The 14,945-nt window shown below is 42.0% G+C and overlaps 1 protein-coding gene across 1 annotated transcript; it reads right to left on the bottom strand.

Moving 5' to 3' along the window:
• Window positions 1-212: 212 nt before the first annotated feature.
• Window positions 213-869, bottom strand: LOC143037061 (uncharacterized). The gene has a single exon (XM_076205171.1). It carries the CDS (start codon window positions 867-869, stop codon window positions 213-215), a length of 657 nt encoding a protein of 218 aa, XP_076061286.1.
• Window positions 870-14,945: the final 14,076 nt, after the last annotated feature.

Here is a 14,945-nt window from a genome sequence, read left to right as displayed (position 1 = left end):
CTCACGTAGACAGCAGGAACCTCACAATACCCCCCCTCCCTTATAAAGGGTATCGATTTGGCTGAGGGAGAGGGCGGCCTGCCCTTGATAGCTGAACTGGGGGAAGGGGAGGGGGTCGTCGTCTTGGAGCTATGCTAGCTTGAGGCAATCCGTTGACACCCAGTCGTCAGCGCCCTTAATTCCGAGGAGGAAGGCCTTTTCCTTTTGTTGAATCACTTCAAAGGGACCTGAGTAGGGCGAAGTGAGCGGCGGTGATGTGGCGTCGTTTCTGAGGAGGACGTACTGTACTTCGATGAGTAATGGTCCTTGGGTACATATCGGCGGTTTGCTGGCTTGAAGGTTTGTCGGCAAGGGGCGAATTTTCCGACGATGCACCTGAGTCGATTGAGGTCCTCGTTTGGGATTGTGTCGGGGAAAATCTTGCCTGGGATGACGAGAGGGTCGTCGTAAACCATTTCGGCGAGTAAGGCGTCGAGAGCGTCCTTTGATGAGGTCCCCAGACCGAGTAGGACCCACGGAAGTTGGCTGCACCATGATGCCTCGGTGCAACGAGACATCAGAGCGGCTTTCAGCGTTCTGTGCAGCCGTTCCACCAAACCTTTGGCTTCGGGGTTGTAAGCAGTGGTGTAGTGGATGGTGGTATCTAGCAGCTGGCCCAGGGAAGTCCACAGTTGTAAAGTGAATGCGGTGCCAAGGTCTAACGTGATGTGGTCAGGTAAGCCGAATTTGGTGATCCATCCGGATACAATGGCGGCAGCACAAGAGGAGGCGGAGGCACTGGCCGTGGCTATTGCTTTTGGCAAATGCATTGAAAGGTCGATTGCCATGAACAGGTAGCGGTGTCCCTCGAAGATGGGTAGGGGGCCCATGATGTCCACATGGATGTCAGCGAATCGACGCTGCAGCTATTGGAACGTCCCGATGTCCGACTCGGTGTGTCGAAGCGTCTTGGTTTTCTGGCCGGCGATGCACGCGTAAGGCCCACTGTTTCGCATTTTTTTTCATGTCGTGCCACACAAACTTTTTTCTTGAGAAGGCGGGCTATGGCGCGTCGTAAAGGGTGCGATAAGTCGTGGATGAGGTTGAAAAAATGTCGTTGCATGGTGGTGGGTATCCAGGGCCAGGATGTCCGGTGCTGACGTCGCAGAGGATAGTGGTGCCGTTGGGGCAGAGTGCGACGTCTTCCCACTGGAGTGCGGTGATGGAGGTCCTGCAGGCTGTCAAATCAGGATCCATTCGTTATTCTGCAGCAAGCTTGGGGTAGTCGAGGCCCACGTGCACTGCGCCTATGACGACTCGTGAAAGGGCGTCGGCTACGGGATTGCACTTGCCAGGGAGGTGACGCAGAGTGCAGTTAAATTCTGTGATGACAGAGAGGTGACGACACTTCCACTGGGACCATGCGTCAGATTGACGCGTGAAGGCGTGAACGAGGAGCATGTGGTCCGTCTGAGCTGTGAAAGGCGTGCCTTCGAGGAAATGGCTGAATTGACGGACGGCCTGGTGGACTGCAAAGCAGCTCTCGTTCGAATGTTGAATGATTATTCTTTGCCCTCAACAGTTTCCTGTTGAAGATGCTGATGGGTCTGGGGCGTCCTTGGACGAGTTGCTCCAGGACGGCCCCTATGGCATGGATGGAAGTGTCTGTGGTGGGGATGAGCGGCTTGCCTGGTGAAAGAATGTCGAGGAGAGCTGTAGCGGCCAGGGCGTCTTCGGCTTTTTTGAAAGCCTCCTCCTGAAAGGAGCCCCGCAGAAGATCCTTAGATTTGCCGGAGAGTGCTCCATAAGGTGGGGGCATGCTGGGAGCTATCCCGGAAAGGAAACGATGGTGATAAGTGACCTTCCTCCACAAAAGGTTGCAAGGGTTTCACTGTGGTGGGGGGTGGGGAAGTGTCTGATGGCGGACACTTGTTCAGGGAGGAGCGAGACACCGGCGGCCCAGAGGTGGTGCCCCAGCAAATCCACCTCCATCGAAGCGTGCTTAGGCGGCCGCTCTATTTTTTTTTTTTTTTTGAGAATGTGCATGAAGGTCTACAGCTGCGAGCGTTGGGTCCTAAATATGTGTGGCAATAGCATAATTGACCCTCGGTGACACAGTGTTGCCACTGTGAGCGGGACCTCGGGGTTGGCCGCTGAGAGGTTGGAGGGGTCTGCCGATGCCGGGATGTGCTGCGGCGGGGGTCGGTTCCTTGTCGTCGTGGTGCGGGGGTGGATCTGAGGGTACGGCCTAGATTTCTTGGGAAACGACGGTCTGAGGGTCAAACAAGTTGTCTCCGAGTTCTCGGGGCTCGCGTTGGGCATCCTGGAGCGGATACCGTCAGGCAGGGAACAGTTTCAACAACAGGACTCGAAGTATGTCGATGGTCTTGAGGCTGCCGTTGTCTGCGGAGGAGGTGTGGGTTAGTGTCCGCAACTCCAGGAGGGCGTCTGAAGGGCGTTGGTCACCGAAGGGCTGCTTCGCTAACTGCAGGATCCTGGTCACCCTTGAGGCGGCAGAGGGCCGTGACCAGCACGCTCGTGTACTCTGCACCGCAGCTAAATTACCTTGACCTCACGCAGATGGCAGGAACCTCGCAAGAGATTGTTCACCCTGATATATGGTTATGTTGTGACCTTGCACATATCATACCCCCATCACATTTACTCAAAGGAAACAGTAACATTTTGCAGTATTTAGATGAACTTCAAGTTCTGAGCAGTGCTTGGTCTTGGATCTGCCGCATGGCTACCCTCGATGCTAACCACTATACTAGCGAGCATGTCTGTATGATTCATCATGGTCTTGGATCACGTGTTAAATTCGTGATCGAGAGCTAGTATCATCTCGGATGAGAGCTTCATAGCTCAAATAAAACTGGATCTATGAGTAATCCTGTGACTTTACACACGCTCTCTCTCTCACACACACGCTCACACGCACACACACACACGCTCACACAATGTATATATATATATATATACATATATATATTTATATATATTTATATATATACATATATATATATACATATATATATATATTTATATATATATATTATATATATGTACATGTGTGTGTGTGTGTGTGTGTGTGTGTGTGTGTGTGTGTGTGTGTGTGTGACTATACACACTCTCTCTCTCTCACACACACGCTCACACGCACACGCTCACACAATGTATATATATATATATATACATATATATAAATATATATATATATATATATATATACATATATAAATATACATATATATACATATATATATATATATATATATATATATGTGTGTGTGTGTGTGTGTGTGTGTGTGTGTGTGTGTGTGTGTATGTGTGTGTATGTATATATTTACACACATACATGGATATACACACTTATATGTATATAAACAAATCTGCTAATTTAGTTATTGAATATCATTCCTCCCGGCCTCCTTTATTCCCACCTCCCCCTCCTCCTCTTCGTCTTCCTGACCTCCTCCTCCTCCTCCTTCAATACACCAGAAGGTGTATTTAATAACGCCTTCACGATTCCTTAGGGTAATCACGCAATAAACAACAAAATACCGTTACCCGTGCCGCTTTCCTCCTTCTCCTCCTCCTCCTCCTCCTTTTCCTCTTCCTCCCCCTCCTCTACTCTCTTCTTCCCTCGTCCTCCTCCTCCTCCTCCTCTTCTACTCTCCCCCTCCCACCTACTTCTCCTTCCTCCTATTCCTCCGCTATCTCCCTCCATAGTCGTCATTCTCGTCCTCCTACTTCAAAACTCCCTCCCTCCCTCCCTCCCTCGTCCTCTTCCTCCTCCTCTTCTCTACATTTCCCTCGTCCTCCTCTTCCTCCTTCTCTACTCTCCTCCTCCCTCGTCCTCCCCCTTCTTTTCTGCAATCTCCTTAACACGTCCTTCTCCTCTTATTCTTCCTGTTCTATCTTTCTCCATCGCCATCCTCCTCCTCCTCCACCTCTACTCTCTCTCTCTCTCTCTCTCTCTCATTCTCCCTCACTCCTCCTCCTCCTTCTCCTCCTCCTCTACTCTCTCCCTCCCTTTTCTTCCTTCTCTTCTTCCTTCTCCTCCTCTACTATCTTCCTTCTTTGGTCGTTTTCGTCCTGCTCCTCCTCCTCTACTGAATCCCTCCTTCTTCCTCCTCCTCCTCCCTCTCCTCCTCAATTTTCTTTCTCCCTCGTCCTACTCCTCCTCCTCTACTCTCTCCCTCACTCTCCTTCACTCTTCCTCTACTCTCTCCCTCGTCCTCCTCCTACTCCTACTCTTTCTTCCTCGTCTTTCTCCCCCTTCTCCTCCTCTACTCTCCCTTTCCTTCTTCCCTCTCTTCCTGTTCTACTCTTTTCCTCTCTCGTCCTCCTCCTCTACTCCCTACCTCATCCCTCGTCCTCCTCCTTATCCACTCTTTCCCTCCCTCGTCCTCCTCCTTCTCCTCCTCCTCTCTCCCTTCCTCTCTCTTTCCCCTGTGATCCCTCCTGGAGCGTGTGTGGAAGATCCCTGAGGCAGAGCACGTTGTAAAACCTGAGGTCGCGGTGAGCGGTCCCAGAGTTCGAGTCTCGACCTCGGACGATGGCGGAGATGATATGGGGCCAAGATAGTGAGAACTGGATGGAATTGGAAAATGATCTTGTCCCGCGTTAGGTTATTGTTCACAGGTGTTGGGAAAATCCGTTGGTAATGGGTGGCGTGTCTTAATGGATGATAATATATTTTGCTTGGATGATAAAGTATTTTGATTGGATGATAATGTATTTTAGCTTGGAGGATAATGTATTTTGCTTGGATGATTATGTATCTTGCTTGGATGATAATGTATTTTAGTTTGGATGATAATGTAATTTGCTTGGATGATAATGTCTTTTGCTTGGATGATGATGTATTTTGCTTGGATGATGATGTATTTTGCTTGGATGATTATGTATTTTGCTTGGATGATGATGTATTTTGTTTGGATGATAATGTATTTGCTTGGATGATAATGTATTTTGCTTGGATGATGATGTATTTTGCTTGGATGATAATGTATTTTTGCTTGGATGATAATGTGTTTTGCTTGGATGATGATGTATTTTTGCTTGGATGATAATGTATTTTGCTTGGATGATAATGTATTTTGTTTGGATGATAATGTATTTTGCTTGGATGATGAATTTTAGTTTGGGTGATAATGCATTTTAGTTTGGATAATAATGTATTAAGGTTGGATGATGATGTGTTTTAATGGATGATAGTGTATTCTAGTTTGGATGACATTGTATTTTGGTTGGATGATAATGTGCTCTGGTTGAGTGATGATGCCTTTTGATTGGATGATGATGTATTCTCATGGATGGTAATGTATTATAGTTGGATGATAATGTATTTTGGTTGAATGATGATGATATGTTCTCATGGATGACAATATATTCTAGCTTGGATGGTAAGGCATTCTGGTTGGATGATGATGTGTTTTCATGGATGATAATGCATTTTGGTTTGGATAATGATATAAATTGGTTGGATGATGATGATGATGTATATAGTATATGTATATCATGATAATGTATATAGTATATGTACACTGTAACCTATAGAGGGTTTCTATCTTCTAGAAATGATATTCGATATAATTTGTAACTTGTATAGTAGACCATACTAACTTTAAGAAAGTCGTATAATGTATTATGTTGTATACTATGATTTGGTCAATAAACTAAGTTATTCTAGTTTGGATGGTAATGTATTTTGGTTGTATGATGATTTGTTTTATGATCATGAAGTAATCGAAAGTATATTTACATTGTGTTTATACTAGATGAATTGTTGTTTATGTGTTATGGTGTAGGTTCTTTCGAGAAGCAGGAAGAATCAACATCACTCACCGCTTAGTGACTTTATGTAGTTGAGGTTAATTTCTATTAAAATCTAAGGTAAAGTGAAGGGCCTACGCCAGGAAGCATTGAGTACCTACGGCCGGTGCCGTCATCTTTGGCCTACTTTGCGATTTAGGGACTGCTGGGGCATGTAACTAACAGTTACCTCTGCGAATCGTAGAGGAGCACGGGATTCGAACCCACAACTAAGCGAATATGAGATCAGCACGCTTCCGATTGCGCCATCAGCGTTAAGTAACTAAATTAAGTAACTGAACTAAGTACACGCACATGTACGCACGCACACACACACACACACACACACACACACACATACACACACACACACACACACACGCACACACACACACACACACACGCACACGCACACACACACACGCGCGCGAACACATACGCGCGCGCACACATACGCGCGCGCACACATACGCGCGCGCACACACACGCACACACACACGCGCGCGCACACACACCACACACACACACGCACACACACACACACACACGCGCGCGCGCGCACACACACACACACACACACACACACACACACAAACAAACACACATCCTGCCTCTTGTATTTCAAGCGACCGTTACATCAGACGACTCCTTGAAGTTTTCAGATCAAGAAGGCGCTGTCTTCCAAAGACATTTTTAATTTCGATCGGCTATAAATATATTTATACGTTTTACCTGGATACTGTTGACGGTAAACAAAAAACAGGTGTTTACAAACTTCAGTGTGCCTTCATGTTTACTACACAAAGCAAACCACAAGAAAGAAAAAATTAGTGAACCTTAACGAGACGACTGTTGGAACTACTCGTGAGATGGAAAAGAGGCCTTTGTATTTGTTTCTTTATTTGTCTATTAATTTTTGTAGACGGAAGGGGTTAAGATACGGAAGATATACAGAAGGGAGGTAATAGTGTATGGTAAATGAAGAATGGTGAAGAAGGGAAAGATGAAGAGAAGAGAGGAGACTCAAAGATAAGTAAAGTTACATGGGTGAGGCTTCTTTCATCTTGTTTTTTCTAAAAAAAAAAGTTATGATAATATATAAATAAATAAATTAGTTAATATATAAACCAAAAGTAACTAAAATATAGAAATAAATCAATATAAATAATAGATAAGTAAATGAATATATAAATGAGAAGTAACTAAGCGATAGAAATTAGTGAATACATATTTATATAATAAATAAAATAAGATAGAATGAATATATAATTACATGATAAATGAAAAATATTATTATGGATTCTCATATACATTTAAGAAAATCACCAAATATTCAGAAATGCAAAGACGCCTTTAAGACAGATATACAAATGACAATGTGAAGATCATTGGAACGAAGTGAATGCTGAGCAAAATTTTTTACCCACGCTATAATTCTCATAACGTTAATATGATTTTTTTTTGTCGAATATGTGATATATTTTTTTCTTTGTGTTATTTAGCTTACAATTAGGCGATTTTCTTGAATAGATAGAAAATTCGTTAGAAAAATAATTTGGATTTTGTGTCATGAAAAAAACTTTGTGTTGGTCAAAACTTTTGTTTGTGACTGTGCTTGGTTTCGCTTTACTGAATGATTTTAAGAACGACAGCTGGATGAACAGACGAACCAGCTGAATGCAACAGATGGTTTCATGCAGACCATCTTTTTGGGGATCAGGGTCAGGCCAAATGATGCGTGACCTGGACTAAGAGGAGTTGACCTTATGACCTAACCTGGGAGGGCTTTGGGGTCATTGACCTACGCTTCCACACCGTATGACCTATTTCCGTATCATTTGTTCAGTCGAGTCTCTTTTCACTGCAATTATAGCAAAAAAAAAAAAAAGTATAGACAGACAGACAGACAGACAGGTAGACGGGTAGTTAGACAGATAGGTAGATAGATAGATAGATAGATATATAGAGAGGTAAACAGTTAGATAGGGAGATACATAGATATATGAATGAATAGATGAATGAATAAAAGAATGAATAAAAATGAATAAAACACGAATAAAAAGAATAAATAGGAAATTTAATGAATGAATGGATAAGCAAGTGAACAAATTAACAAATATGAATAACTGAGTGACTGTATAACTAACTGACTGACTGACTGAATGGATGAATGAATAGATAGATATGAAGGGTATTTAGCGGTTAATTCATTTCTCTGCTAACACGTGACTAAACAACCATGTACACTCATAGGACTATTAGCACACACACACAGAAGAAGAAGAAGAAGAAGAAGAAGAAGAAGAAGAAGAAGAAGAAGAAGAAGAAGAAGAAGAAGAAGAAGAAGAAGAAGAAGAAGAAGAAGAAGAAGAAGAAGAAGAAGAAGAAGAAGAAGAAAGAAGAAGAAGAAGAAGAAGAAAGAAGAAGAAGAAGAAGAAGAAGAAGAAGAAGAAGAAGAAGAGGAAGAAGAAGAGAAGAAGAAAGAGAAGAAGAAGAAGAAGAAGAAGAAGAAGAAGAAGAAGAAGAAGAAGAAGAAGAAGAAGAAGAAGAAGAAGAAGAAGAAGAAGAAGAAGAAGAAGAAGAAGAAGAAGAAGAAGAAGAAGAAGAAGAAGAAGAAGAAGAAGAAGAAGAAGAAGAAGAAGAAGAAGAAGAAGAAGAAGAAGAAGGTGAGGACCCTACGCCAGGAGGCGCTGAGTAACTGCGGCCGAGGTCATCACCTTTGCCCTAAGATGTGCTTTTAGGGCTGTCGGGATCACAGGTCACAGTTATTGCTGGGAATGGGAGAGAAGTACGGCATTCCACCTGTGGTTTCATACAGGTTTTGTGCAAACTTGGAATCATGTCATCAAAAGAGGTATCACGCCTGTACTACATTTCGCTGGGAATAGCAGTGTGTGTGTGTGTGTGTGTGTGTGTGTGTGTGTGTGTGTGTGTGTGTGTGTGTGTGTGTGTGTGTGTGTGTGTGTGTGTGTGTGTGTGTGTTTGTGTGTGTTTGTGTGTGTGTGTGTGTGTTTGTGTGTGTTTGTGTGTGTGTAAGTGTGTATATGTATGTGTGTGTGTGTGTGTGTGTGTGTGTGTGTGTGTGTGTGTGTGTGTGTGTGTGTGTGAGAGAGAGAGAGAGAGAGAGAGAGAGAGAGAGAGAGAGAGAGAGAGAGAGAGAGAGAGAGAGAGAGAGAGAGAGAGAGAGAGAGAGAGAGAGATAGAGAGGCATACAGACAGACAGACAGAGAGAGAGAGAATAAACGAATGAATAAAAGCTTAAGAGGGATCACATCCTTCTCTCCATCACGACGGACGACTGTCATCTTTCACGAGAGCCTATATTTGGGAAACGTCCAAAAACCATCGCAAATGGACCCCCCCATTTCTCATGACGGTCTGAGGCACCCCTGGCGCTCTGGCCCTATTGCATGACGCCAGGTTCTGCATGGCTGTCGGCGAAGGCAAAGGAAACGTTGTCACGGTTTCCTTTTTTATTCTATGACTGGAAACGCCAAAGCACAGAGAATTTTTTTTTTTACATCCAGGAAACGAGTCGACCCAAAAAGTCTTGCCGATTATGCTTGTGATGATGATGATGATGATGATGATGATGATGATGATGATGATGATGATGATGATGATGATGATGATGATGATGATGATTCGGTTTAACGCGTGGAACTCCCCCTATCAGGAGGCTAAGACGGTCCCCCTTACAGAGGACTTTGTGGCGTGGGATTTCTTGAACCATGCCCTTGGTCCAACTCGCTGACGGCAGGGTTCGAATTGTCGTCAACTCGACCTCCGCCGCAAATAGCGACGCTCTAACCCGCTCAGCCAGCTAGCTTGTAAAAGTTGAAAAAATATTTATATAGTATTAATGATTTATTCAGGTTTGTAATCTTAAAAACGTTTGTGTTTCCCTTTTGCCTCTCTCTCTCTCTCTCTCTCTCTCTCTTTCTGCTATTATTTTTCTAAGTATTCCAAGGAATATGTCAATCAATGAATGTGAGCAAGCTAAAAAATTAAACTAGAGGTAAAGAAAATAAAAAATTAAAAAGAAGAGGAAGAAGAAAGGAAAGAAGTCGTGTTCTCACGTTATTACTTCAGCAAAGACTAACATAAGGCCTGCCCAAACCTTCATTTGTGAAAATTGTTATCTTAATACTTCAACTACTACCCGTTCAATGAAAAAGACAGTCTTATTATAATAATGAAAATATAAACTTTAATTTCATAGTGATTATAATTTCTATTACAAAATAGTTAGTTGGTATTAACTTACACCAAAATTGTAGGAGACTATGTGTGACGTCATATCGCTTTTCTTATAATTTTTTACAAAACTGAAAACTTTCTGCGCTGTATTTTTTTCCTTTAGATATAATAAATATACGTAATCATATTTAATGTTTTTCTAGTTCTTTGCTAAGGAAACAATCTACATCACCACTAGGTGACAAGTGTCTTGTATCTAGAGGGATATCTAGTATATTTCCACAATGTATAGAATGTCTTAGATGCGAGGCATCTTATCCAAGTCGTCACAGATGTTTGTTTTATTTCAATTAGCTGATGTACCTGCCCACCGTTTCGAAAACTCTCTTGAATTTTTCAGCTTTGGCAAAAACATGTTTAGAGATTATCTGAAAATTATCACGACTGATATTGATAATCTATCTAAAAAAATAAATAACTCTTTTGTGAAATATTCTGTTTCAAGGCACAGGAACCAAAATCGACTGCCCACAAGTCCGTTATGTCTCAGTTTCAAATATGGAAAATATAATCAAAAGAAGGACTTGTAAGGCATCAGGATCCCAAGAAGTAAGTTTTACTAATCAATGGGAATATTTTTCTTTTCATCGTATTTGGTAAAGACTTAACCAGTGCGCATGGTTCAAAGACCTGCGATTTTTTTTTTTTTTTTTCCTAACGGGATCACATTTCATGTTCGTTGTCCTTCTTTATTCGAAATTTCACAGACGTTTGTATACCTGCATAATTTTCTTATGTCTGAATAATACTTGCATGTCTGAGTAATGGATATATTGCCTCTGGAAAATAATGTTGAACGTTTGAATATTATTTTCCCCGTTTTGCTTGTGCCTTCCTTTAGCAACGCAGTGACTACATGTTTTCGGTGCGAGTCACCTAAGATGGAAGAGATTGTTATCGCCTATAAAATATTGACATCGTCACCATCGTCATAATCGTCATCGTCATCATCGTCGTCGTCATCGTCATCATCATTATCATCGTCATGATCGTCATCGTCATCATCATCCTCATCATCATCGTCATCATTGTTGTCCTCCTCCTCCTCCTCCTCCTCATTATCATCATCATTGTCATCATTACCATCGTCATCGTCATAGTCATCATTACCATCGTCATCGTCATAGTCATCATTACCATCGTAATCATCACCATCACCGTCATCATCTCCATAATCATCACCATCATCATCATCGCCATCACCACCACCATCACGAACACCACTAGCCCAACCACCATCACCCCAACCACCATCACCCCAACCACCCCCAACCACCATCACCCCAACCACCCCCAACCACCATCACCCCAACCACCCCCAACCACCATCACCCCAACCACCCCCAACCACCATCACCCCAACCACCCCCAACCACCATCACCCCAACCACCCCCAACCACCATCACCCCAACCACCCCCAACCACCATCACCCCAACCACCATCATCCCAACCACCCCCAACCACCACCACCACCACCACCACCACCACCACCACCACCACCACCACCACTATTCTTTAACCACGGTTGTCAAGGGCTCTGAGTTAGCCGGAATCCCCGCTGGTTCCCCATCTGTGGCCAGCCTCTCTCTGAGGCCTTTGTCTTCATCCTCGTATCCACCGTATCCTGGATACCTAAGAACACCATCCGGGCTACGGTATCTAAGATACAAGTATGGTTTGCCGAGCCACGATTAGAATATGGCGTCAAACGCGTGAAGGGTGTCTAGCCACGTGTTAGATTCATTTAGGTATCGAAAGCTAGTTTAGATTATTTTTTATCCTTGTGTTTTTTATCACACCTCTTAAGGCATCTAGGTAACCAGCTGTGTTTTGTGTTAGTGCGCAAAACGAGACAAAAATGGTCACCTGTCTCTTTACTATTTTTTTCTCATGCAGATGTAACTTGCTTTGAAGGATTCTCTCATCTTGAAATGTGTTTTCGAGCAATTGTAAAAACTGTACACTAAACGATTAATCATCGAAAATATTTATATGTATATATATCAGAGAATCTACGAGGAATGATGGAAAATAGTTCAGTAATTCCAGGAACTCGGAGAAGCACCTGGCGTTAATAATAAAGAGATTTTTTTTACGCGCATGCGCACAGCCGACAGTTTCGGTATGTGGGGACGTGGAAGTACACAAAGAGACAGAAGCCGATAGACGAAATACTCCCTGACCAATGGGTTTGGGGTTCAATAACAAAACGAAACGTTTTAACCAAAAGGTTTGGACTCGTTCTAAAAAGACCAAAGGTGTTCGATCTTCCGCGAGTAGGAAAACAACAGAAAGTGCACATTCATTTGGATAAATAAATATGCAAATAAAAGAGTGGTAAATGAAAACTAATGTAAATACATAAACGAATAAACAGAATAAATGAGTGCATATTCACTCGAATAAATATCTATGTAAACAAAAGAATAAAGATAAATAGTTATGTAAATAAATAAATGGATAAACGAATTAAACAAGCATATAATAAATAGAATAAGAAATGGACAGAAAAATAAGATCTCATGTTGTGGATATTCACTTGCGAAAATAAAATTATCATTAAAATAATAAGAAATGAGTATATATATATATATATATATATATATATATATATATATATATATATATATATATATATATATATATATATATATATATATAAATACATACACGGAAAAAAAAATACTAAAAACGTGTTAGACATAACTCCACGCAATTATGTTAAGACGATAGACATGCATTGACCGTTACACGTCAAACTATAGAAAAGCATTTGATATGAAATACGATGAGATGCGTCCGCTAATGGAAAATGAAATAGTAATAAAAGAAACTGGAAAATAATTTAACAAGGATATCTGAGGATAAAAAGAAAAGAAAAGCTAAAAAGAAATTGAGGAAAGGAACGACTCATCAACGAATAAATAATGAGCAACGGAATATAAAAGGATTATGTTAATCTAAAAAAACAAAAATATTATAATTATACGTGATAAAAAAAATCCTTTTACTATTAGCAAATAATAGGAAAAAGAGTTCATGTAATACGTGAGACCTTAAGGCAAAACAGAAGACTACGTATCTTACAAAATATACCTACCGGACTTATAAAACGAAAAAATAAATAGAGTAGAATAAATCCCAAATTGATATTGCTCCATTGTTTGTCGAAAAAAAAAAAAAGATTTACAATTATGAAGTAGGGTCAGATCCCTTAATCCAAATTATATGAAAGGAAAAAAAAAAAAAAAAAAAAAAAAAAATTTGAAACATCAACAACCATTCAAGTTCGACATGCATAGTCAAAGACCAAGAAGCAGAACAAAGGAATGGAGGAAACTAAAAGAGACCATAAGGCTTACACTGGGCAGTCCCATGTCCCTTACTAACCAATCATCCTTATCCATAAAGCTATCTAATCTCTTAAAACAACCAATGCCTAAACGACGCTCCAGAAGAAGATAAGGAGCTTACGCCAGGAGGCGCTGAGTTGCTGCGGCTGAAGCCGTCACCTTTGTCCTATGATGCGTTTTAGGGAGGACTGTTGGGGTAGGTAAGTCACTCCTGAAAAGTGAGGGATTCGAACCCACGACTAAACGAATGCGAGGCCAGCACGATTTCAATTACGCCACCAGGGCACAGGAAATAATGAGACGGAATATTTAAACATTATGTCCTATTATTATTTAGTTTTCTCTCTGATTTGAATACGCTCCAAAATTGAACAAGTTAAGAAAGTATTGCGAAGCACTTATTTGAAAGGAGACGTGATGAAAAACTGGTAACATTAAATAATGAATGTAGATTGCAAAATAAAAGAGTAAATAGTGACAAAACATAAAGAGAGAGAGAGAGAAAGAAAGAAAGAGAGAGAGAGAGAGAGAGAGAGAGAGAAACACATGTGAACAAGGAAATTATTTCAAATATGGACATCACAAATTCAGAGACACGCACATGCACACAACCACACAGACACAAAGACACGCACGCACACGCACACACACACATGAACACACACACACATACACACACACACACACACATAAACACACACAAATGCACGCACACACAGAGTGTGTGTGTAACTGTGTTTACATGTGCTTGTGTATGTGTGTGTGTGTGTGTGTGTGTGTGTGTGTGTGTGTTGAGTGTGTGTTACTGTATCCTATAACATGGTGCACTTCCCAGTTCAGCTTCGTGCGGAGATGCAGTCTCAGTCCATCTGCCTGAACTGAGACTTGAGGCATGATCTCAAGGTTCTTGCGTATTATGGGGGAGGTGTGGGAGGTAGTGGGGGTGTGGGAGTGTGTGGGACGTCGACGTGGACACTCTCCCTCGGGTTTTGCGCAGATTTCTTAGCGAGACTTTAATCGTCATTTTTATAGGCAGATGGTCAGTGATATGAAATGGCTTACTCACGGCTTGAGTTGCTTATCTAGCCATCAAACAGCCCGCCAGCAGACTTAGACATACATTTCAGTCCTGAAGCTGAAGCGAGTGTTGGGGTAAGGTCGTAAAAAAGTCGACTAAATTTCATTTGAGATTACGAAGAAATTATTTTCGGGTTGGCATAGCGAGAGAGCGTCGGGGGGAGGCTACGTTACAAATTACTCACGAAACTATTAAGTAAGAGAATGTAATTCTGCTTCATTTGCCAATAATTCATTAAGTTTCGCGGCGGGATAATGAAAGCACGGTGCAGATCAAGCAGAGAGGAAAGTGGAAACTGGTATCAGGACGCAGAGAAACTAGCACAAAGGTTACAGTAACTGGGTCGATGACCGAGGTTTCAAGATGTGGTTCGGGACCCCACGACAGTGGCGGCACATTAGACTAGCGTGTTACTTGCTTTTTGCTGCTTCGTTTGAGTAGAAACAACTACGG

Source organism: Oratosquilla oratoria, chromosome 21 (genome assembly GCF_046742065.1).
Source record: "Oratosquilla oratoria isolate Oo_2021 chromosome 21, ASM4674206v1, whole genome shotgun sequence".
NCBI classification, from domain to species: Eukaryota; Metazoa; Arthropoda; class Malacostraca; order Stomatopoda; family Squillidae; genus Oratosquilla; species Oratosquilla oratoria.
The sequence above is the reverse complement of the archived record's forward strand: the minus strand, read 5'-3'. Positions and strand labels throughout refer to the sequence as shown.

Bases quoted from the DNA above. Each gene is read 5' to 3' on its own strand.
- LOC143037061 (XM_076205171.1), bottom strand. From the start codon at position 869: ATGGGCCCCCTACCCATCTTCGAGGGACACCGCTACCTGTTCATGGCA.